Source organism: Lampris incognitus, chromosome 1 (genome assembly GCF_029633865.1).
Source record: "Lampris incognitus isolate fLamInc1 chromosome 1, fLamInc1.hap2, whole genome shotgun sequence".
Classification (NCBI taxonomy): domain Eukaryota; kingdom Metazoa; phylum Chordata; class Actinopteri; order Lampriformes; family Lampridae; genus Lampris; species Lampris incognitus.
Genome location: NC_079211.1, coordinates 53,768,323 through 53,791,260, shown reverse-complemented (window position 1 = coordinate 53,791,260; position 22,938 = coordinate 53,768,323). Strand labels below are relative to the sequence as shown.

General features: G+C 47.1%; 1 protein-coding gene across 2 annotated transcripts in view; it reads left to right on the top strand.

Moving 5' to 3' along the window:
• Positions 1-1,547: 1,547 nt before the first annotated feature.
• atg2a (autophagy related 2A) overlaps positions 1,548-22,938 on the top strand; it is an 88,436-nt gene continuing 67,045 nt past the window's right edge. For both annotated transcript variants that reach the window (XM_056283868.1, XM_056283876.1), the window contains exons 1-8: positions 1,548-2,147; positions 2,774-2,936; positions 7,271-7,420; positions 7,811-7,913; positions 16,983-17,127; positions 18,480-18,674; positions 18,992-19,091; positions 20,752-20,916. In XM_056283868.1, coding sequence (XP_056139843.1) covers positions 1,977-2,147; positions 2,774-2,936; positions 7,271-7,420; positions 7,811-7,913; positions 16,983-17,127; positions 18,480-18,674; positions 18,992-19,091; positions 20,752-20,916 — 1,192 coding nt within the window. In that variant the 5' untranslated portion in view covers positions 1,548-1,976. The remainder of the gene's footprint in view (positions 2,148-2,773; positions 2,937-7,270; positions 7,421-7,810; positions 7,914-16,982; positions 17,128-18,479; positions 18,675-18,991; positions 19,092-20,751; positions 20,917-22,938) is intronic.

Below are 22,938 nucleotides of genomic sequence, written 5' to 3'. Positions count from 1 at the left end.
AGGTCAAAGATGCTGTGACACAAGGCTTTGCAGACACAGCCTGCACTGACAAAGTGTGTGCCTGGTACCAATCCACCTCGAAAAATGGTGCCAGACACAGTTGAGAACATTCACGGGCCAGATCACGGACATAGGAAAACTATGAAAGATATAGCTACAGCATTTGAGACAGATGTATATGTTATTCAACACTTTTCATCCCCTGAGATGGCTGACTGTTCCATGATACCTGGAAGCATTTTACATCATGTGTGGACTGCATAGCCACAGAAGAATGCAGATATTAATGAACTACCCAAACATCATGCACAATGTGCAGAACACAAATGTAAAGTCTGCAATGTCATTTTTGAAAGACGTCAATTATTAGGAGGAATTAGGCTTGGGTTACCCCCGGCCCCGGGTTACATAATTTTTGATTCTTGTCCTTTTTGACTCTGTAGAGTTCGATGGGTTTGTGAAATGTTTTATTGCCTTATTGGTTTGGTGTATGTGTGTGTTGTATTTTGATTGTTGTGTTTTTTCTTCTATAGCATAAAAGAAAAGAAATCAGGTCTTGCAAACTATCGCGAGAGGAGGAAACAGCTTTAATTGCATGACATCATTTAGTGGAAGCGCAGACCATTCGCAGTTGCGTTTTGTCTACTTTTCTTTAATCGCTTCTATTTTGCGCAAAACTGCAACGGAAACGCGCCTTGTGTCGCAGGTTCAACGTAAACAGGTTCAACGTAAACCTGCGGGAGACCAGCTAGCTCCCAGAGGGGCCAAGGCCTGCACATGTCCACATGATCTGCTCAAACTACTGAATGAGCCGTACAAGTACCTGGGCACTATAACTGATAACAAGCTGAACGTTGATTGTAATACCAAGTTGCTATGCAAAAAAGGGGGAACAAAATCCAGCATTGCCTCTTCTTCTTTTTTGGTCTGAGGAAGCTGGCTAAGTGCGGTGTGGACAGGTCCCTGATGACTTGGTTCTGCAGAAATTTTGTTGAGTCGGTCATTACTTTTCTTTGTTGGTATGCCTCTCTCAATCTTAAACAGAAACATGCACTAACAAGGTGTGCAGTAGCATGACAGGTACCCAACAGAAAAGTCTGTCTGAGTTATACAACAAGTGGAAGTTCAGGAAAGCAGAATCCATCCTGTCTGACAGCACCCAGTCCCTGCACCTAGAGTTTCACACCTTGCCTTCTGCTCCCCGCTTCAAATACCCAGTAGTCAAAACCAACAGATACCAACACTCCTCCACCCCCCCCCCTCAGCCATTTCACTGCTACACTCCAGCAGCAGGCGGTAGTACCAGCTCCACCTTGATGAACACCGTTAGCTGCTGCATTGCTTCTCCTCGCTACATGCTGTATTTATGCGCCCCGTGTGTTCTGCTGGTGTGTTTAAATGTTGCCGCTGCTACGCAACAACTGTGCCTCCGGGAACAAATAAAACCGACGTGACGTCACTTCCAGCGCGTTGACGTCACGGACGTGTTGACCCCTGCGTGCCTTCTCGTCGACCTTACCAACATGGCGTCGCCTCGACTCCGCCGTCCCCCCGTTTCCGGTCTGGGTGACGCAATGACGCAGTGGCTCCCTCGCAGCGCCGTCGGTTCGCTCGATAACAATAAACAACCCGGAGAGAGGAGGAGGAGAGACGCCAGGAGGACCTGCCGCCTGGATTCGACACAAACGGATGTTAAAAAGATGACCTAAAGCCACAGAAGCGGCGTACTTCAGCTCATGACACGGCGCTGGACCCTCGTCGTTTCCTGACACGAAGGATTTGGGGGTTTTTGTGTCAGGGGGGGAGAGAGCGAGAGCTACGTCTCAGCCCGCTGCTAATAGCCATTTTAGTGCGGCTAACGCGGTGCACCTCGCTCCTTGTCTGCACACTTTGTCTGGGTCTGTTATGCTGGTGCCGGAGGACCGGATTCGCTTTTGTCCTCTGCGTTCCCTCCTCACCCCGCTGTCTCCGGCCTCATGTCTCGCTGGCTGTTCCCCTGGTCGGGCTCAATCAAGAAGCGGGCCTGTCGGTACCTCCTGCAGCACTACCTCGGTCACTTCTTACAGGAACGACTGAGTTTGGACCAGCTGGGCTTGGACTTGTACAATGGCAGCGGGGTCATCAAGGAAATCAACCTCGATGTTTGGGTGAGTTATGCTACCGTGGAGGAGCTGTCAGCTCCCCCGGCCGGCGCACCGTCCTCTTGTTTTTGTCGGCTCGGTGCCTACTTAGCAATCCGAGTAGAGTTCAACAACCAACCATCTTCAACGTCATACTCATAACCCAGCTCCTTTGCCTCCGCCTCTTGAATTCCATGAATTTGCACGACACGAATCACAGCCAGTGAATGTTTTTAGACCAGCAATGTCAGCAATCCACCAGTTGTTGACTGTCTTTCCGGATACGCGAAATTTCCCCACCAGAGGTGGGCAGTCTTATCCAGAGAGGGCCGGTGTGGGTGCAGGTCTTTGTTCCAATCAAGCAGTTACACACCTGATCCCACTCATCCACCAGTAGAGTCTGTTGAGGAACTTGATTAGGAGACACAGGTGTGTAACTGCTTGGTTGGAACAAAGACCTGCACCCACACCGGCCCTTTCTGGATAAGATTGTCCACCCCTGTGACGTTCAACTCCTTTGTCTTATACCATCCATAAATCCACACCAAGAGTGATAACGGTCAGATTGATGTTGTTCTCAATACATTCTTCTTCTTCTTTTTTGCCTCCTGTCTCATGACGTGCTTGGTTGACTTGTTTTTATCATTTCACAGGCGGTCAATGAGCTTCTGGAGTCTCTTGGGGCACCTCTTGAAATCGTGGATGGATTTGTTAGCAGTATAGCAGTGACCATCCCATGGCAAGCACTGGTAACCGACCACTGCACCCTAGAAGTTTCTGGACTACAAATAACATGCCGACCCAAGTGTCGGACAAGTAAGTTACCTAAAATGTCCGCCAGTCTAGATGACTCGTGTTTTTCCCATTTGCAATCCCAGACATACAGCAGCGCCTTTAAAAGTTGGGGGACCGGGTCTTCCAGGGAGGACTCGGTTTGAAGCTACAGGTTCTTGTCTCCTGATAAATAATCATCAATTCTCAAATTGTCCGTGGTTTTTAAGTTGCCCTACACACATTCCAGATTTAGTGGCTTGATTTGCAGTTTAATTTCTTTCTTCCAAACTGTCATGTTAGCAGTGAGATGAGCTTCTGCTGCACAGTTTCTGAGTTGGGGATTTTGAACATTAGGTCACATTACCCAAAGAGAATACTCTGTGGTTAAGTAACTCCAACGAGGTGGCACAGTGGCCCAGTGGTTAGCACTGTTGCCTCATAGCAAGAAGGTCCTGGGTTCAAACCCCAGGCCGTCCCAGGTCCTTTCTGTGTGGAGTTTGCTTCGGGTGCTCCAGTTTCCTCTCATCATTAAAAATCAAGAATCAAGAACACTTTGTCATTTCCCTCCATGCACTTGCGTACATGAAATGAAATGAAATGCCGTTTCCCCCAGCCCACAGCAGTACAACACAAAGACAAAAGCACATCCAAACACTACAAGAACACATATACCCAAACTAACACATACAGTGCATCCGGAAAGTATTCACACCCTTTCACTTCCCCCACATTTGTTATGTTACAGCCTTATTCCAAAATGGATTAAATTCCTTTTTTTCCCTCGTCAATCTACATACAACACCCCATAATGACAAAGCGAAAAAGGTTTTGTAGAAATTTTTGCAAATTTATTAAAAATAAAAAACAAATATTGCATGTACATAAGTATTCACACCCTTTACTCAGTACTTGGTTGAGGCACCCTTGGCAGCGATTACAGCCTCAAGTCTTCTTGGGTATGAAGCTACAAGCTTGGCACACCTATATTTGGGGTATTTCTCCCATTCTTCTCTGCAGATCCTCTCGAGCTCTGTAAGGTTAGATGGGGAGCGTCGCTGCACAGCTATTTTCAGGTCTTTCCAGAGATGTTAAATGGGGTTCAAGTCTGGGCTCTGGCTGGGCCACTCAAGGACATTCACAGACTTGTCCTGAAGCCACTCCTTCATTGTCTTGGCTGTGTGCTTAGGGTCATTGTCGTGTTGAAAGGTAAACCTTCGCCCCAGTCTGAGGTCCTGAGCGCTCTGGAGCAGGTTTTCATCAAGGATCTCTCTGTACTTTGCTCCATTCATTTTTCCCTCGATCCTGACTAGTCTCCCAGTTCCTGCCGCTTAAAAAACATCCCCACAGCATGATGCTGCCACCACCATGCTTCACTGTAGGGATGGTATTAGCAAGGTGCCTGGTTTCCTCCAGACGTGACGTTTGGCATTCAGGCCAAAGAGTTCAATCTTGGTTTCATCAGACCAGAGAATCTTGTTTCTCATGGTCTGAGAGTCCTTTAGGTGCTTTCTGGCAAACTCCATGCGGCCTGTCATGTGCCTTTTACTGAGCAGAGGCTTCCGTCTGGCCACTCTACCATAAAGGCCTGATTGGTGGAGTGCTGCAGAGGTGGTTGTCCTTCTGGAAGGTTTCTCCCATCTCCACAGAGGAACGCTGGAGATCTGTCAGAGTGACCGTCGGGTTCTTGGTCACCTCCCTGACCAAGGCCCTTCTCCCCTGATTGCTCAGTTTGGCTGGGCGACCAGCTCTAGGAAGAGTGCTGGTGGATCCAAACTTCTTCCATTTGCGAATGATGGAGAACACTGTGCTCTTCGGGACCTTCAAAGCTGAAGATTTTTTTTTGTACCCTTCCCCAGATCTGTGCCTCAATACAATCCTGTCTCGGAGGTCCACAGACAATTCCTTTGACTTCATGGCTTGGTTTCTGCTCTGACATGCACTGTCAACAGTGGGACCTTATATAGACAGGTGTGTGCCTTTCCAAATCATGTCCAATCAATTGAATTTACTACAGGTGGACGCCAATCAAGATGTAGAAACATCTCAAGGATGATCAGTGGAAACAGGATGAACCTGAGCTCAATTTTGAGTGTCATAGCAAAGGGTGTGAATACTTCTGTACATGCAATATTTCAGTTTTTTATTTTTAATAAATTTGGAAAAATTTCTACAAAACCTTTTTCACTTTGTCATTATGGGGTATTGTGTGCAGATTGATGAGAAAAAAAGGAATTTAATCCATTTTGGAATAAGGCTGTAACATAACAAAATGTGGGGAAAGTGAAGGGGTGTGAATACTTTCTGGATGCACTGTATATCCAAACTAAGCAAAAAATCACTGTCCAAGGGAACAAACGCCAGCCAGGATGACTGTCGGAACCGCCGGTCTGCATGGGTTAGCAGTTAGCTTAGCCCGCCTCGCTTCCACGTCCTGTTAGACCGCCCTCGGCGTTTCCTCCTCAGATGCAGCTCCAGGCAGAGGCCGTTGTCTCCAGGCCTACCGGACGAAGCAGACCAAGCTCTCCCAGCACCAGCTCTCCCAGCCAGACACCCTACACACACACCTCCCCGCACTCCTCATGATCACATCAAAAACACCACAGTCAGTGCCAGATGAGGCCACCACCAGACCTCCCTCGGTGTTATCGGAACTGCCTGTCTGCATGGGCTAGCAGTTAGCTTAGCCTGCCCCGTTCTCCCAGCCGATCCTGCGCCAGCTCTTCCAGCCATCAAATGAAGACAAAGCTTAGATGCAAACATGGACAAAGACACTGCATGGACGGTACTGGGTGAAGCCGCCGCAATGTGAATTCACGCCACCAACTTCCGACACCGGCACTGAGTAAGGCCGCTGCAAACACGAATTCATGCAGCCATCTTACCATACCGGAAACGGAGTGGATAAAAAAGACATGCATATTAGGAAAAAAAAGAAAAAGAAAAAGTAACTCCAAGGCAGGAATCTGGCCGGGGAAGGGTTGACGTCCCACATTAAGCAGGCCCTGGTTAAGTGTGTTTATCCTAACTGGGTGTTTGTCAAAGCCAGGAAGATGCTCAAACAGTGCACCAACCAATCGAAGAGAGAAGGACAACAGCTGCCTAAATGTAAACCAGTGGTGATTCCATATGTGGTGGGAGTGTTGGAACAGTTGAGACACTTATTTTTTAAACAACTCATGTAAGTTGCTTTCAGACTCCAAAACACACAATGCAGAAATTGGTCTACCCCCAAGGATCGGGTCCCACGGCACAAAGAGAGCAATATAGTGTATGCTGTTAAGTGCTGGCAGGATTGCTGTGACTTGTACATTGGGGAAATAAAACAGACGCTGGCCAGGGGATGACACAACACAGGAGAGCTAACACATCAGATCAGGACTCCACAGTCTACACCATCTACAGGCCAGTGGCCACTCTCCCTATCAAGGATGTGCGAGGATTGCTGGTGTGAACGGGGAGTCAGAGGCCATCTATGTGAAGAGGGAACGACCATCCCCGAACCGGGGGGGCGGGGGGCTAAGAGTACATCTTTCACCATCTTACAATGCTGTGATTGCAACTATTCCCCAATCCTCTATGAATACTATACATGGCCATTTTAACTCTAATTAGTGGTCATGGCAATTTGCATATGAAAATTATTGTTGGTTAGATTGTGATGCCACTGTATTGTTTATAAATAAGGGTGGGGATACCTGCAGTCAGTTGAGACTGAAGAGGTCACTTAGATGAGTGGTGAAACATTTCTCCCACTGAGTTTTGTGTCCAGATGAACTGATTCAACTATCTGTGATTTCCTTAGCTGGCTTATTGAGTGTGCATCAAGACAAAACATTATGTATTTGGGTGTGAGTGTTGAAAGTAAACTAGAAGTTGATCTTGTTTCGCAAGCCAGAAAATCATTCACCACTGATCTCAGCACAGGAGAACTGGAGGAACACTGGATGGACCAAAAATTCAGCTCACCGCCATGTGGAAGAGTCTCCCAACATTAAAGCTCCACTGTAAAAATACAATTTCAAGAGTAGGATTAATTACAGTCACAGCTGGAAATCATCTCAGTAGCTACTGACAAGCAAAACATTTTAATTAGGTAGATTTTTAGTTTGATGTTGCATATTAACAATTGTTTTTTCCATATTTCCCGTTCCATCGACTTGGGCGCTGTGCAGAAGTCTTATAATGGCAGGAAAAACACTGGTTTTTCTGTCTCCATGTGCTTGTATTTCCCTTCTCCCAGTAGGCGACAAAAGGGGGTGGTTTGTTGCAGAGTCCGAGCCCGGCAGAAGGGGAGATGCGTATGCCTGGTGAAGCTCCGCACTGTACTGAGTGCACTCTTCTAGTGTTTGGTGATGAGATGTATGTTTGCATTTCAGGTGGGGGTTGGGACTCCCAAGGCTGGTCCTCGAGCATGACCTCCAGCATGCAGTTGGCTCAGGAGTGCCTGAAGGACCCCCCAGAGGCGTCCGAGGAGCCACCTGCACCGCTGGATGGTCTAGAGATGTTTGCACAAACCATTGAGACAGGTGGGTAAAGCTTAGTATGCCATGATGTGTTCTGCATGTTTGAGAGGCACAAGGGCAGTTGGATGTGACTCTCAGTGGTGCGTGTTCCAGTGTTAGAATCAAATGATGGCAGCATGTTAACTGAAAAGAACACATTGATCAGATTAAGATTGACATACCTGTGTTCCTGTCTTTCACCAGCACATTGACAACCAGCTGCTCCCCAGTGATAATGTGCAGCTGTCTTTATGATACCAGCCTGACTTTTATGATAACTCTGAAAAGGAAATTTTTGATAAATGGAATGTTGAATGTCCTTGGCTTCTCGTGTACAGCAAATCACAGTGATGGATTCTAGTGTTAAAGTCATTGAATCTTTGTGTGTGTGCCTCATCTCGTTTGTGTGTTAAGTCCTTCGTCGTATTAAAGTCACTTTCCTGGACACCATCGTCCGCATTGAGCACCAGCCCCTGGACCTGGAAACAGGCATTGCCTTAGAGGTGCACATAAAACGGTAGGTCATACCTCCTCTCAAAGATTCAAAAATTCTTCCCATTGTTTTAATTTGGCTTTTAATGGAATTTTTCAATGATTTTATATGGGGACTTTCTTGTGTCTTGGTACACAAGGGATTTTGATGGTTCTCTGCTTCAATAATCTGTGATCTGCCTCTGCTCTTTTAGTAATTCCTAAAACATGCTGAGAGAATCCAGGATCTGGGGCTCTAGAAATTACATTTGGCAAAGATTTCTTTATTTTTAAATTAAGGGGGGGAAAAAAGACCCAGGTTGTCGTTAACTAAGTAGACTCATATATGAAATCCTACCGGAAATACAGAGGTGTTGGACTTTCATAATTTTAAAGGATAATCAATGTTTGGTTTTTTTTACACATATTGAGCTGAAAACATGTTTGTATGGGTTGTAGAAGTGATTGCTCTCATAAATTGAAGTGATTGCGCTCATAAATTCAACAACTAACATAACACATTGCACAACTGTATGTAGAGAGAACATTTATCCTTTTTCTTTTGTCGGGGGGAAAATGCACTTTAAGGTGTGAACCCCCTCCTAACTGCCTACGTCATATGGGGTATCAAAGACACTGACATTCATGTGCTGTAGGCATCACATGTGGGGTCCAGCATGTTAGACCAATGAAATATGAGGCGAGTAGAAAGACGACTCGCCGTCATTAGCTAACTAAAATCTCTGGACACACTTGAGAAGCTGGGCTGAGATGTGGTAGTACAACACCGACACCTTCAGTCAAATCACACCACCATCACTGTCCTCTACATGTACACCCCTTTATATCCTTTCTACATGGACATTACCATCCATCACTGTCCCCTACATCTGCACCCTTTATATCCTTTAATCAATGTCAGTAGGCGGAGATGGGGTTTTTTACGTTTTAAAATGGGAGTAAGCAACTTTCTTTCACAGCATTTTTTGTGAAAATATTCATATTGCTTTAACAGGATTATTTCAAATGTTTACAGAGAAAATCAAGCCTCTGCATTTAAACCTGTCATATTCAGCATCTCAACAATCTCACCACTTCTGGTAGGCCTCAACCAATCAGCAGATGCTCTCTGTGACAGAGTGTTCCTCCTGCCTCTCAATCATTCTAGTTTACAGCTTTTCAGCCATGCTTGTCAGTTTTCTTGTCATTACTATGGATCTTGTGGAGGTGGCTGGACTAAATGGCATTCATTTTATTAAATACGTCACCTTTAAATTGGCAATCTGGAAGAGGCTGGTTGCATTGTATTTTGGCATACACTTCCCTGGAGTCATTTTAAAACTACTAACTAGTTTGTCCGTCACAACCGCGGAATATGAAGTGGTTGTTCTGCCTATCCCTTCTGTTGGACTAACTGCTGCTGGAGGTTTTATCTCACCCAGCAGCAGTTAGTCCTAAGCATTGTACAGGGAGTGATGCTTGGGATTTTTGCCGGAATGTCGCCACAGACACGTTTGTATTTCTCTGTATTACTGCAATGCAAGGGCTTTCATCAGTGGCTGATAACGGTGATTCGTCATTGTGTCACCTTGTTACAATTTACAATTTCATTTAGCAGACGCATTTATCCAAAGGGACGTATACATCTCAGAGATAATACAACACAAGCAAGGATCTAGTCAGGAGGCAACAATGCAAGTAAGTGCCAAAAAAATAGGTTCAAGTCTGATAAGACATAGGTGTCAAACAGGCAGTGCAAAAAGGCAATGCAAAGGGTGCATAGAAGCGAATTTTTTTCTCTTTTTTTTTATATTAATATCATCAGGTGTGGAGATGTTCGAGAAAGAGCTGGGTTTTTAGCTTCTTATTAAAAATGGAGAGGGACTCAGCAGATCAAATGGAGTTTGGTAACTCGTTCCACCACCAGGGAACTACAGAAGAGTTTGGCTAGTGACTCAGGGCCCCATTGTGGCAGAAGTGCCAGGCGCCTTTCATTGGCAGAGCATAGTGAGCAGGACAGAGTGTAGACTTGAATGAGGGAGTTCAAGTAGGCTGGAGCCGTTTTAGTTGCTGTTTTGTAAGCGAGCATTAAGGTTTTGAATTTGATGCGGGCAGCAACTGGGAGCCAGTGGAGGGATATGAACAGCGGAGTGACATGTGCTGTTTTGGGTTGGTTGAAGACCAGACACGCCGCTGCATTCTGGATCATTTGCAGAGGTTTGAAAGTGCATGCAGGGAAACCTGCCAGTAAGGAGTTGCAGTAGTCAATGCATGATATAACAAGAGCCTGTACCAGGAGTTGTGCTGCATGCTCAGACAGGTAGGGTCTAATTTTCCTAATGTTGTACAGGGCAAGTTGGCATGACCGAGCAATCGAGACCACGTCAACCTTAAAGGTTAGTTGGTCATCAATTAGTTGGTCATCAATCATGACACCCAGGTTTCGGACAGACTTTGTTTGCATGAGTTGGGTTATCTGAGCTGGATATTGGTCTATTGTTGTAAGGATGGGATGACAAGGAGCTTAGTCTTTGATAGGATAAGCTGAAGAGGGCGTTCTTTCATCCATGCGGAGATATCAGCAAGGCATGACAATATCCGTGCCGAAAACTGAGGTCATCTGGCAGGAATGATAGGAAGAGCTGGGTATCGTCAGCATAGCAATGGTATGAGAAACCATGGGAGCGGATGATTGCACCACGTGAGGTGGTGTATATTGAGAAGAGAAGGGGACCGAGCACTGACCCTTGAGGTACCCCTGGGGATAAGCTGTGTGGTTTGGACACTTCTCCCCTCCAAGATACTCTAAAAGATCTCCCTGACAGGTAGGACATGAACCAGCAGAGGGCAGATCCTGAGATACCAAGCTCAGTGAGTGTGGAGAGGAGGTTAACCATGTCAAAGACAGCTGACAGATCTAGCTACAATAAAGCTGAGGACTGACCACCAGCTCTAGCCAAACGTAGTGATTCTATTACCGACAGGAGTGCAGTCTCAGCAGAGTGACCCCGCTTAAAGCGAGACTGATTCAGATCTTACAGATTGTTCTCAGAAAGGAATTCAGACCCTGTTAAAGACCTTGCGCTCAAGTATTTCTGAAAGGGTAGGAGTGAAACCGGTCTGTAGTTTTCAAACTGGGCTGGGTTGAGTGTAGGTTTTTTGAGCAGCGGGGTGACCCAAGCTTGCTTAAATGCGGTGAGGAACACACCCGTTGTATGCGAGGAATTGGTGATGTGTGTGACTGCGGGGTCAAGTGTTAAGTGCGGGGGAAATGGTCTGTAGGTGGTTGGATGGTATCGGGTCCAGCGGACAGGTAGTGAGACGAGAGTCCAGCAGAAGCTTGGAGAGTTCCTCCCCGGTCAGGGGAGAGAATGAGGTGGGTGAGACGCTGTTAGCTGGCAACGGTAGACAGATGAATCTCATATGGCACAGCTTCAGGCAGGGCCGTGGTTCCTGGGCCCACCAGACGCAGCAAACCAAGCTCTCCCAGCCGATCCAATGCCAGCTCTCCCAGCCAGACACCTTCGACCCCCCCCCCCCCCCCGCTCCACAAGACAACACCAAAAACACAGTCAACACGAGGCGAAGCAGCCGCCAGACTGCGCTCGGTGTTATCGGAATTGCTGGTCTGCCTTGGCTTGCAGTTAGCTTAGTCTGGCCTGCTTCTGCGTCATGTCAGACTACCCTTGGTGTTTCCTCTTTGGGCGCAGCTCTAGGCAGGGCCATGGTCCCTGGGCCCACCAGGATACAGCAGACCAGGCTCCCCCAGCTGATCCAGCGCCAGCTCTCCCAGCCATCAAATGAAGACACAAACTCAGACGCAGACATGGACAATGACACTGCAGGGACGGTACTGGGTGAGGCCGCTGCAAACGTGAATTTGCGCTGCCATCTTCCCACACCGGAAGCGTTGTGGGAAGTGGTGTGGTGTTCTAGCAAGTGCTTGGATAAATTCTGTTTTATTTACAGCCTATTGGCAATTCCATAAGCCAAAAGTGAAGGAGGAGTGAGTAGAGGAGGCTTTCCTGAGTGAATAGAGGTTCTCAGGGTTGTCTACGACAGATACGATTTTTTTCGATAAACATGAATGACAGCGATGTCTTTGTAGCACATGGTGGATGAGGCAGGCAACGAGAGAAAATAGTTGAAAAGGGAAAGTTTCCATGCTCGGTAGACTCGCAGGTCTAACCAATTTGGTCTTTACGCAATAAGGGCTGATGCTACAGCTCAGCTGTGTGTTTAGATACCAGGAAGTACCATAGCTGAACCCGCCCCCATCTGATTTCAGAGAGTGAAACTCGTAAGTGCTCAGCCCAACAAAGGCTAATCAGACCTAAATCCGAATCAAAACTCAAAACAAGTTTTAAATCACTTACCAAACGACTGCAATCTCCCATGTTTAAGATCAGAGCTTCTTCTGCACGGTTTACTTCAATCCGTTAGGCATAAGATAGTTACTTAGCCAATATTTATTTGAGTGAGAATCTTCGATATTGCCGTTTTAAGTACAAAAGTGCTTCACAACAGTCTCACAGTCTTCCAGCCTAACTTCTTTCCCTGACAGATCACATCTTACCGGTCTGAGTGGTGCGTCTTCCACACAATGTCTATCATGTCTTACCACTGATAAAAATCGGTGCAATATTCACAAATAAAAGCTGGTTCGACTTTTTTTCCAGCTTTGTATAACTTCTTTATGATCTGCTGTTCACTGCTGAATCACATTTTTAAAATGTACACACTGACAATTGCACTATCGTGTACACGTTAAGTGAATGTGAGCTATCCAAAGGAATCAGGAACAATTTATTGTCATCTCATTCATGTACTTGCGTACACAAAAGAGATGAAATTTCATTTCTCCCAGCCCACAGCAGTGCAACACAAAAGACAACAACACATATCCAAAACCTCCCAAAAACAACACCATCAAAAACATACAAAACCAGAGAAGAAAGCAACAAAAAACACAAACAGCCAACAACACAGTCCATTCAGTAAATTTGCAACACAATTCAAAAATTTCACTGTCCAGAGAATGAACGCCAGCCAGGATGACTGTCGGAACTGCCGGTCTGCATGGACTAGCAGTTAGCTTAGCCTGCCCTGCGTCCACGTCCTGTCAGACCACCCTCAGTGTTTCCTCTTCGGGCACGGCTTCGGTTGGGGCCGTGGTCTTTGGGCCACAGGACGCAGCAGACCAAGCTCCCTCAGCCAGACACCTTCAACACACCTCCACACGACGACAGACGCAGACAAAAACACTGCACAATCGACGCTAGGCGAGGCCGCTGCCAGACCACCCTCAGTGTTATCTTGTTGATATCGGAATTGCCGGTCTGCATGGGCCAGCAGTTAGCTTAGCCTGCCCCGCTCTCCCAGCCCATCCAACACCAGCTCTCCCAGCCATCAAACGAAATCAACAATCACAGATATAAGTCCTCGTAAAGTTACTCACACAATAACACAAACTCAGATGTAGACATGGACAAAGGCACTGCATAGTCGGCACTGGGTGAGGCCGCCGCAAACACGAATCAGCACCGCCATCCCCCACCAAAGAGGAAATATAAAAGGGGATAGATAACAGGTGTGAGCACCTTTCACTACGTGTGATTAATGTTATACTATTATATAATCTAGTATCTGCTTAACTAACTAAGACTGTATATGTTGCTCATGCTACTGTCAGTTTCGGTTAAAAACAAGATGGTGGCCAGGAATACGGTTTCATCTCCCCTCCATTGCCAAAGCTATGAGGCAGATTATCTGCTCAAGAGTCAAAAAGATTCATTCCTTGTATTCACATCGTCAAAGTGGCTCCAAGTCAAAAGTTGTACTTGGTGCTTTAGGTGTTGTCTTCTGTACAGAACATCATCGGAGTCAAGCCTGAAATACACGTCCAAATGTAAAGCGTCCACAGCCATGATGGATGTGCACGCATGAACTATTCCACTGACAGTTACTGTAGCTATTGTTGACCTATTGCGCATCTGATTTATCTGTCTCTCTCATTTTGCACGATAATGTAGTCATGATCAATAGGTTTGATTGAGAACATGAAATTGTTTTATTGTGTTTCTGGCAGCTCACATTAACTAATGGGTGGCACGGTGGCGCAGTGGTTAGCACGGTCGCCTCACAGCAACAAGATTCTGGGTCCGAGCCCCGGGGTAGTCCAACCTTGGGGGTCGTCCTCTGTGTGGAGTTTGCATGTTCTCCCCGTGTCTGTGTGGGTTTCCTCCGGGGGCTCCGGTTTCCTCCCACAGTCCAAAGACATGTAGGTCAGGTGGATCGGCCATACTAAATTGCCCTTAAGCGTGAATGTGTGTGTGTCGGCCCTGTGTGATGGCCTGGCGGCCTGTCCAGGATGTCTCCCCACGTGCTGCCCAATGACTGCTGGGATAGGCTCCGGCATCCCTGCAACCCTGAGAGCAGGGTAAGCAGTTGGAGTAATGGATGGATGGATATTTACTAATGGACTATTTGACATTAATTTTGCCGTCATGATATGGAATTGGCCTTAACTGCGGTGGGCCACATTTACAGAGAGCCCCCTTGTCTCTTGATATACACTCACTGGCCACTTTATTAGGTACACCTTGCTAGTACCGGGTTGGACCCCCTTTTGCCTTCAGAACTGCCTTAATCCTTCGTGGCATAGATTCAACAAGGTACTGGAAACATTCCTCAGAGAGTTTGGTCCATATTGACATGAGTACAGCGAACTCATTGTCATGTTCAAGAAACCAGTCTGAGATGATTCGAGCTTTATGACATGACGCGTTATCCTGCTGGAAGTAGCCATCAGAAAATGGGAACACTGTGGTCATAAAGGGATGGACATGGTCAGCAACAATACTCAGGTAGGCTGTGGCGTTGACACGATGCTCAATTGGTACTAAGGGGCCCAAAGTGTGCCAAGAAAATATCCCCCACACCATTACACCACCACCACCAGCCTGAACCGTTGATACAAGGCAGGATGGGTCCATGCTTTCATGTTGTTGACGCCAATTTCTGACCCTACCATCCGAATGTCGCAGCAGAAATCGAGACTCATCAGACCAGGCAACGTTTGTCCAATCTTCTATTGTCCAATTTTGGTGAGCCTGTGCGAATTGTAGCCTCAGTTTCCTGTTCTTAGCTGACAGGAGTGGCACCCGGTGTGGTCTTCTGCTGCTGTAGCCCATCTGCCTCAAGGTTCGACGTGTTGTGCGTTCAGAGATGCTCTTCTGCATACCTCGGTTGTAATGAGTGGTTATTTGAGTTACTGTTGCCTTTCTATCAGCTCGAACCAGTCTGGCCATTCTCCTCTGACCTCCGGCATCAACAAGGCATTTTCGCCCACAGAACTGCCGCTCACTGGATATTTTCTCTTTTTCAGACCATTCTCTGTAAACCCAAGAGATGGTTGTGCGTGAAAATCCCAGTAGATCAGCAGTTTCGGAAATACTCAGACCAGCCCGTCTGGCACCAACAACCATGCCACGTTCAAAGTCACTTAAATCACCTTTCTTCTCCATTCTGATGCTCGGTTTGAACTGCAGCAGATCGTCTTGACCATGTCTACATGCCTAAATGCATTGAGTTGCTGCCATGTGATTGGCTGATTAGAAATTTGCGTTAACGAGCAGTTGGACAGGTGTGCCTAATAAAGTGGCCGGTGAGTGTATATCCGTCACTTTCCGTCTCATGGCCGTTGATCATCTGTGTTCCATGCTTGTTTACATTTGGATGCATGCTCTGCTGCAGTCGTGTCTGGCCCTGGATTATTGACCGAGCCCCTCAGAGCTGTGGTGACTGTTGTGGGTCAGTTACCAGAAGTCCCTCTTTGTCTGCACCCTCAGGAATTAGGAACACGTTGTCATTTCACCTCATGTACTTGCGCCCATGAAGGGAAACGAAATGCCGTTTCCCCCAGCCCACAGCAGTGAAACATACAGACAAAAACACATTCAAGATCTACAAGAACACACATATTCAAACTAACACATACATCCAAACCAAAACAAAAAAATCACTGTCCAAGGGAATGAACACCAGCCAGGATGACTGTCGGAACTGCCGTTCTGCATGGGCTAGCAGTTGGCCTAGCCTGCCCCGATTACACGTCCCGTCAGACCGCCCCCTGTGTTTCCTCCTTGGGCGCAGCTCCAGGCAGGGGCCGTGGTCCCTGTGGCAACCGGATGAAGCAGACCAAGCCGATCCAGCGCCAGCTGTCCCAGCCAGACACCCTTGACTCACCTCCCCGTGCTCCTCACGACATCAAAAATATCAGTCAACGCCAGGTGAGGCCGCCGCCAGACCGCCCTTGGTGTTATCCGAGCTGCCGGTCTGCATGGGCTAGCAGTTAGCTTAGCCTGTCCCGCTTCTGCTTCCTGTCAGACCGCCCTTGGTGTTACCTCCTCAGGTACTGCTCCGAGCAAGGCCGTGGTCCCTGGGCCCACAGCGCAGCAGACCAAGCTCTTGCAGCCGATCCAGCTCCAGCTCTCCCAGCCAACAAATGAAGACAAAAATTTAGATGTGGACAAAGACAATGCATGGACGGTACAGGGTGAGGCCACCGCAAATGTGAATTCGTGTCGCCATCTTCCCACGCCGGTACTGGGTGAGGGTGCTGCAGACGTGAATTTGCACCACCCTCTTCATTTGTGCTGCCTCAAGCTAATAGGATAAATTTCCTCCCGGAGCGCTTTGTACTTATTGACCAAGATCCTCGTTGTGTTCTTATACAAGTTACAAACTCAGTTCAAGATCCAGGGGGCTAACGGTAGTGGTGCATTTCAGCTTTCTAAGTCATGAAAATGAAAGTGAAGGGGGGGGGAGGTTCTTTTGTTAATGAGCTTGAGTATTACCTGGGGTGGATGTCTGCAGTAGTGGTTATATGTATCATTAATGATCTTCTATAGAGTCCTTCTTCTTGACCCACCCTTTTCTCCGCTGACTCAGGCATTCCACTCAGGAAGCCTGGTGTGTGTGATGTTGCTGCACGTTTGTGCAGGTCTCTTCTGTGTTCATCTGTCCTCATGTCTTTTCTTCTGCTCTGGACAACATAATCTAAATGTGCCTGTGTGGTCATGTCCTGTGCATGCATGCCGCCCCCGGGCTCCAGGCTGGAGTACTGTGATGAGGCAGTGCGTGACCCAGCCAGCCAGACTACCGTGCCTGTGGACATCCACCAGCCCCCGGCCTTCCTGCACAAGATCCTCCAGCTCAGCTCCGTACAGCTCTTCTATGAGAGCACCGGAACCGCACAGGTGATCAGAGCCCCACGTGCCTTTCTTGGTCTTCTATTCATCTGGTTATTTGTTTTGTAATGCTGGTTTATTTTCTTCTGTTCATCTATTATTTGTATTATTTCATGTATGTTTGTCTTATTTACTTATCAATGTTTACCTGATATTTAATTCTTTATCCTTTTTCCTACGGCCATATATTTTATGGAGTAGGGGAGTGAACGGGGGCGGCAGGGTGGCGCAGTGGTTAGCGCGGTCGCCTCACAGCAAGAAGGTCCTGGGTTTGAACCCCGGGGGTAGTCCAACCTTGGTGGGTCATCCCGGGTCGTCCTCTGTGTGGCGTTTGCATGTTCTCCCCGTGTCTGCGTCGGTTTCCTCCCACAGTCCAGAGACATGTAGGTCCGGTGAATTGTCGGTACTAAATTGTCCCTAGGTGTGGATGTGTGTCGGCCCTGTGATGGACTGGCGGCCTGTCCAGGGTGTCTCCCCACCTGCTGCCAAATGACGGCCGTGACCCGAATTCGGATAAGCGGCTTGGGTAATGGCTGGATATATGAATTATATATAAAAGGCTTATTCCCAGAAAAAAAGCTCTTTTTAAAAATTCTGAAGGCAAAATTGTTAGAATGGGCAGACAGGATCAGCGGTGGTGTAGCGGTCTAAGCATCGGCTTTGTGTCGATGGTCAGTTGCCCACTGGGGACCGGGGTTCGCGCCTCGGTCTTGTCAGATCTGACTATGGACGGACTCGATGAAGCAGCGATAATTGGCAACGCTGTCCTCGGGAGGGGGGCGGAGTCGGCTTGTGTTCGTCACATGAACACGTCTCTTGTGTGTGTCGGAAAAAGCAGTGGTTCGGCCTGGAGTCGCCTCGTCACGAAAGTGGGAAGGCGTCTCCTTCGAGACTGCCAGCCGGAGAGATGCAGTTGGCGAACGCATGCAGTACGAGGGTGGGAGTTTCAACTAAAAAAGGGATTTATTGGCCACTACATTGGGAGAAATCAGAAATAAATTTAGGGGGAAAAAAAAGAAATAGGGAGACAACCAACGGCCAGTCGGGCCTATTTTGGGTGTCATTAAGCAGTTTAGGGAGCATTGCTCTGGACAAGACGGGGGTTGGGATCAGACCCCACAGCAGGTCGTGTATCCTTGGCAGCGGGTGGACTAGCATGTTTTTGGGAGGGTGGTACTGGCTCTTTAAATTCCGGCTTTATTCTAACAAATTCTGGCTTCTTCGTGTATATATAAGCACGGCACTTGTTGTCCTAAGATACTTCCATTACTTTTCATTCAGATTTTTACCTTTACTGATATTATGGAGATTGTGCACAAGCACTTACCTGTTTAAAAAATATGGTCTTGCTCGATGCTTAGGGGTCTTCAGCAGGTGTCCCCTCAGAATCAGCCATGGCTAGTGAAGGGGAAGATGAGGAGGAAGATGAGGAAGAGGAAAAACCCTCATCGGCCCCCTCCTCCCCTCCTCAGGAGCCACTCCTCATAGGAAACTGCTCTGGTTTCATAGAGACCACCGTTAAGATCAAGCAGAATGACATGCTGCCCGGACCAAAGGTGTGTGTGTGTGTGTGTGTGTGTGTGTGTGTGTGTGTGTGTGTGTGTGTGTGTGTGTGTGTGTGTGTGTGTGTGTGTGTGTGTGTGTGTGTGTGTGTGTGTATGTATGTATGTGTACACACGTGCATATTGCACTGCCATGTCTAAAACATATGATCATTGGATCACTTTTTGATACTATAATAATACAAACAACCCTCTTTTCCTGCTGACCTCTGTTTTTGTTTTCCTGCCGTTCTCCATCCCTTTCCCCACTTCCTCCCTTCCTGCCTTCCTCCCTTCCTTCCTCCCTCTATCTCTGTGTCTCTGGCCATTAGTTGGAGTTGGATGGGAAGGTGGGCTGCGTCCACCTGCTGCTGTCTCCTCATCAAATAACCCATCTGACGGACCTGCTGGCAGCCGTCTGCATAGACACAGGTCTGATGAAATGCACATCTGCCTGGACAGAGACCCACTGATACACACAAACAAAACTGCCACTACTATTACTTGTTAACCCCTACTAGTATTTCACGTTACTACTAGAAGTACAACTAATTCTAAGACTGCTGCTATTAAAGGAATAGCTCTCAACTGAGTAAGTGAGATAGTAAAGATAATACCAATAAAAGTTAATGGCGGGGGCGTCCAGGTGGTGTGGCGGTCTATTCTGATGCCTACCAACGCGGGGATCTCTGGTTCGAATCCCTGTGTCGCCTCCAGCTTGGTCGGGCATCCCTACAGACACAACTGCCCGTGGCTGCGGGTGGGAAGCCGGATGTGGGTATGTGTCCTGGTTGCTGCACTAGCGCCTCCTCTGGTTGGTCGGGGAGCCTGCTCGGGGAGGGGGAACTGAGGGGAATAGCGTGATCCTCCCACGCGCTACATCCCCCTGGCAAAACTCTTCACTGTCAGGTGAAAAGAAGCAGCTGGCGACTCCACATGTATGGGAGGAGGCATGTGGTAATCCGCAGCCCTCCCCGGATCGGCAGAGGGGGTGGAGCAGTGACTGGGACGCCTCAGAAGAGTGGGGTAATGGTACAAGTCGAAGAAAAAGTCCAAAAAAAAGTTAATGGTAATGAAATGTAACAGGACACAAGTACTTCTATTCTGCGCTTCGAAAGCTACAGGAGCGATGTTACTGTGCTCTGGAGCTTCTGAATGGAGCGCGTTACCCTTAGATATGAAGAACACTGCCAAGTCAGAGAGCTCTACGAGGAGGACGAAAGCCTGGCTACCAGAGAGGGCCAGTGTAGTTATCCAGCAGCCATGATGGATGTGATGTGATGTTATCCTTTCTCTTCTGTCTAAGTGGTGTTTTTGTGTTAACTTGTTATTGGCAGAAGGTAGAATGAATCAAGGGATGATTGTTGAATGAAAAAAAAAACGTTGTACCTAGGCAGTTGTGATTTTATGAATTTTGTAATATTGAATTACCAAATTGAGCATTCAGATTTGGATTTTTATTGGTGTGCAGTGTTGTGTTGTGCAGATTTGAAATGTGGTATGTGCAGGTTTTGGTAGGTGAAACACTTGACTCTGTCAAGAAATTGTTGGGTGGTCTATTTGCCGTAATGGTTTTACCACCAGAATGTTAAATTTTCTATACCTCGTCATCCTATCTATTCTATCTCTCATCATCCCTGCAATATGCTCTCCATCAAGGGCCACAATAGATACTACTGCTACAAGTACTACGACTACTACTTTTCTTCTTCATCATCTTCATCATGTCGTTCTTGTCAAGCCACATAATGATTTGGCAAAATTTTACCTCGGATGCCCTCCCTGGCACAACCACTAACCCTATGGATGGGTCTTAACAAATGTCAGCTAGCTACTTAAATACAGTATTTTGTGCTGTATGTGACACCAAGTCGGTGATTAGCCACAGAAATCTAACCTTAATACCACCGCACGAGGGCTCAGAATACACATGTGCATGCACGCACAGCAGGCAACTCTGCTGTTTCTGTCATGCCCTGGGGATGGAGTAGGGTAGCAGACATCAGTAAATTCTCCTGAAGTTTGAGGTTACACACACATGCACACATGCAATACACGCAATGACCCCTGTGCTCTGTCTCCCCTCTCTTAGAGCCAGAAAGTAAAGGAGCGGGGGTGCAGAGCCGTCCTTTAGACTCGGAGGACCTGCGTCTGATTGAGGAGGACCTCAGCAAGCAGCTGGGCTCCAGTCCAAGGGACAGGGACTGGGACGACGAGGCCGACCCAGATGCCTATCTCAGCAGCCTGGAGAATGGAGGTACAGCAAGCCACGGAAATCCACAGGCAGTTGTGTGGGTTGTGAAATAAGGGTTTCGACTCCTGCCAGATGTTAGCATGATTGCAGTTGTGACTCATTCAAACATGTGAGAGTGTGTACAGAATGAGTTTCATTGAAAATGAAACCCACGTAAAAACGGGACAGGTTCTCCTGCGATGAAGTACTGTGACATAAAGTAGCATAGTTGTTGGATTTATAAATGTGAATACAACAGCAGGTTGCCTCACAGCAGCGGGTTAAATAACGCCAGGGTGAAGGTGTGTGAGGGCACACGTCTGCTTGAGAGACTAGTCCTAATGTGCATGCATGCTTGTGCACCTGTGTATATGTTTGTGTGCATCTATAGGGCTGCACGGGGTCGGAGCCCAGCCTGAGGTGCGAAATGCCAGGACTAAGTCAGGTTAATAAAGGATAAGCTGTGTGTCCACCGCTGGGAAACGGTTGCACCTGGGTCACAATAAACACACACATGACAATTACTGGCCTCGTTTTGAAAGGCGTTTCTATGCTAGAGATGAGGTTATCGAAAAAACACCACCATCTCTAATAAGGCCAGAATTACCAAAGCGCGGTTGCAGATGAGACTGCGATTCAGAGAGATCAGATAAAAGCCCATGCTGAGAATTCTCCACAGATGACTGAAAGCAAACAGGGGCAGACAGTACACTTGCGTGACCTTTGACACTTCCAAAGTGGTTATTTAATGAAAGCTAGGGGGGTCAAGAGAAAAGAAAAGATTTGAGAGGAAAAAAAGTGTGTGCATGAGGGTCGATGTCAAGATAATGTCTTGAGTGACGGTGTGTGTCAGAGAGAGAGACAGGGAGAGACGGAGCAGCTCTGATGGAAGACATGAGATCACATCCTCCCCTAAACATAGCCTCCCCCACCTCGTCATACTTCCCCTTGTTCCCTCCCTGACTTCCTTTCATCTCTCTGCAGCCCCCTCCCTCTCCCCCCTGCTGTTGGTTTTGAAAATAAACAAGTGTTAAACAATACGACAGGTAACTTGTCCTCAGTTTAAGTTGAGATAGTAAATATGGTAACTTGATGACATCCTCTTATGCATGTTGAATGATTAATTGCAGACATTTTGTGTGGACATGTTCCCGTGTGTTGCTCTAAAGCCTGCTACACACCATGTGATGTGGGCCTTCTCAGACGAACGATGACTAAACGTGGCGATATCTTTGGTCGTGGCTCCAAAACAGTGGTCCTGTGACGTTGTGTTCCCGCCAAACCTCGCTTTACGTCCACTAGTTTGATGGCAGGATCGTTTGTTTTTATTCGCGTTACTCTGGCCGCAGGATCAAGTACGTGAACCCACGACGATCAGCTCGTCGTCCATTTTCGACTCAACAGGACGTCAGGAGAATCTCAACGCTGATAGGCTTTCACAACACAGCGTCACACAAATTTCTTGCTCAAGTTGAATATTGTAGTGAATTTTTTGGGGGGCAGTCTGGGAACCGCCGCAGCCGGGACGCAAACCCGGCTCTCTCGCGTCACAGGCGACAAAATTAACCAGTAGTGGTGTGCGACACTGCAGAATTTAGTTTCAATCCAAACCAAGTAATTACAGGGCCAGTATCCTGATATCGATACCGATACCAAAAACTTTTTTTTTTCTAAAGCGGCTTATGTACTTTCATGTAGGCGAGAGCAGCGTGTTATGATTTATGAGGTGAATGAATCATCAGTAGGCTAAATCTGAATACACTTTCATGATCACTAAATGATCTTTTGATTTATGATCTGGAAGACTTTTTGCTTCACACTTAGTCACGTGCATGTTAAAACACAGGACAGTTTTTAAAGGCAAATAAGGCAAATATTTTTTATTACTGTAAGTTGAATGTGCAATCATGAAAAAAGTTTTTTGAATAAACAAAGTGCACACAATTATTTGAGCAATGAATGTTTTAAAACTGTTGTAAACAAGCAAAGTGCAAATAACCAAACAAGGGCACAAACTACCCTAGACCATTATTCTTTCCTTCAGTT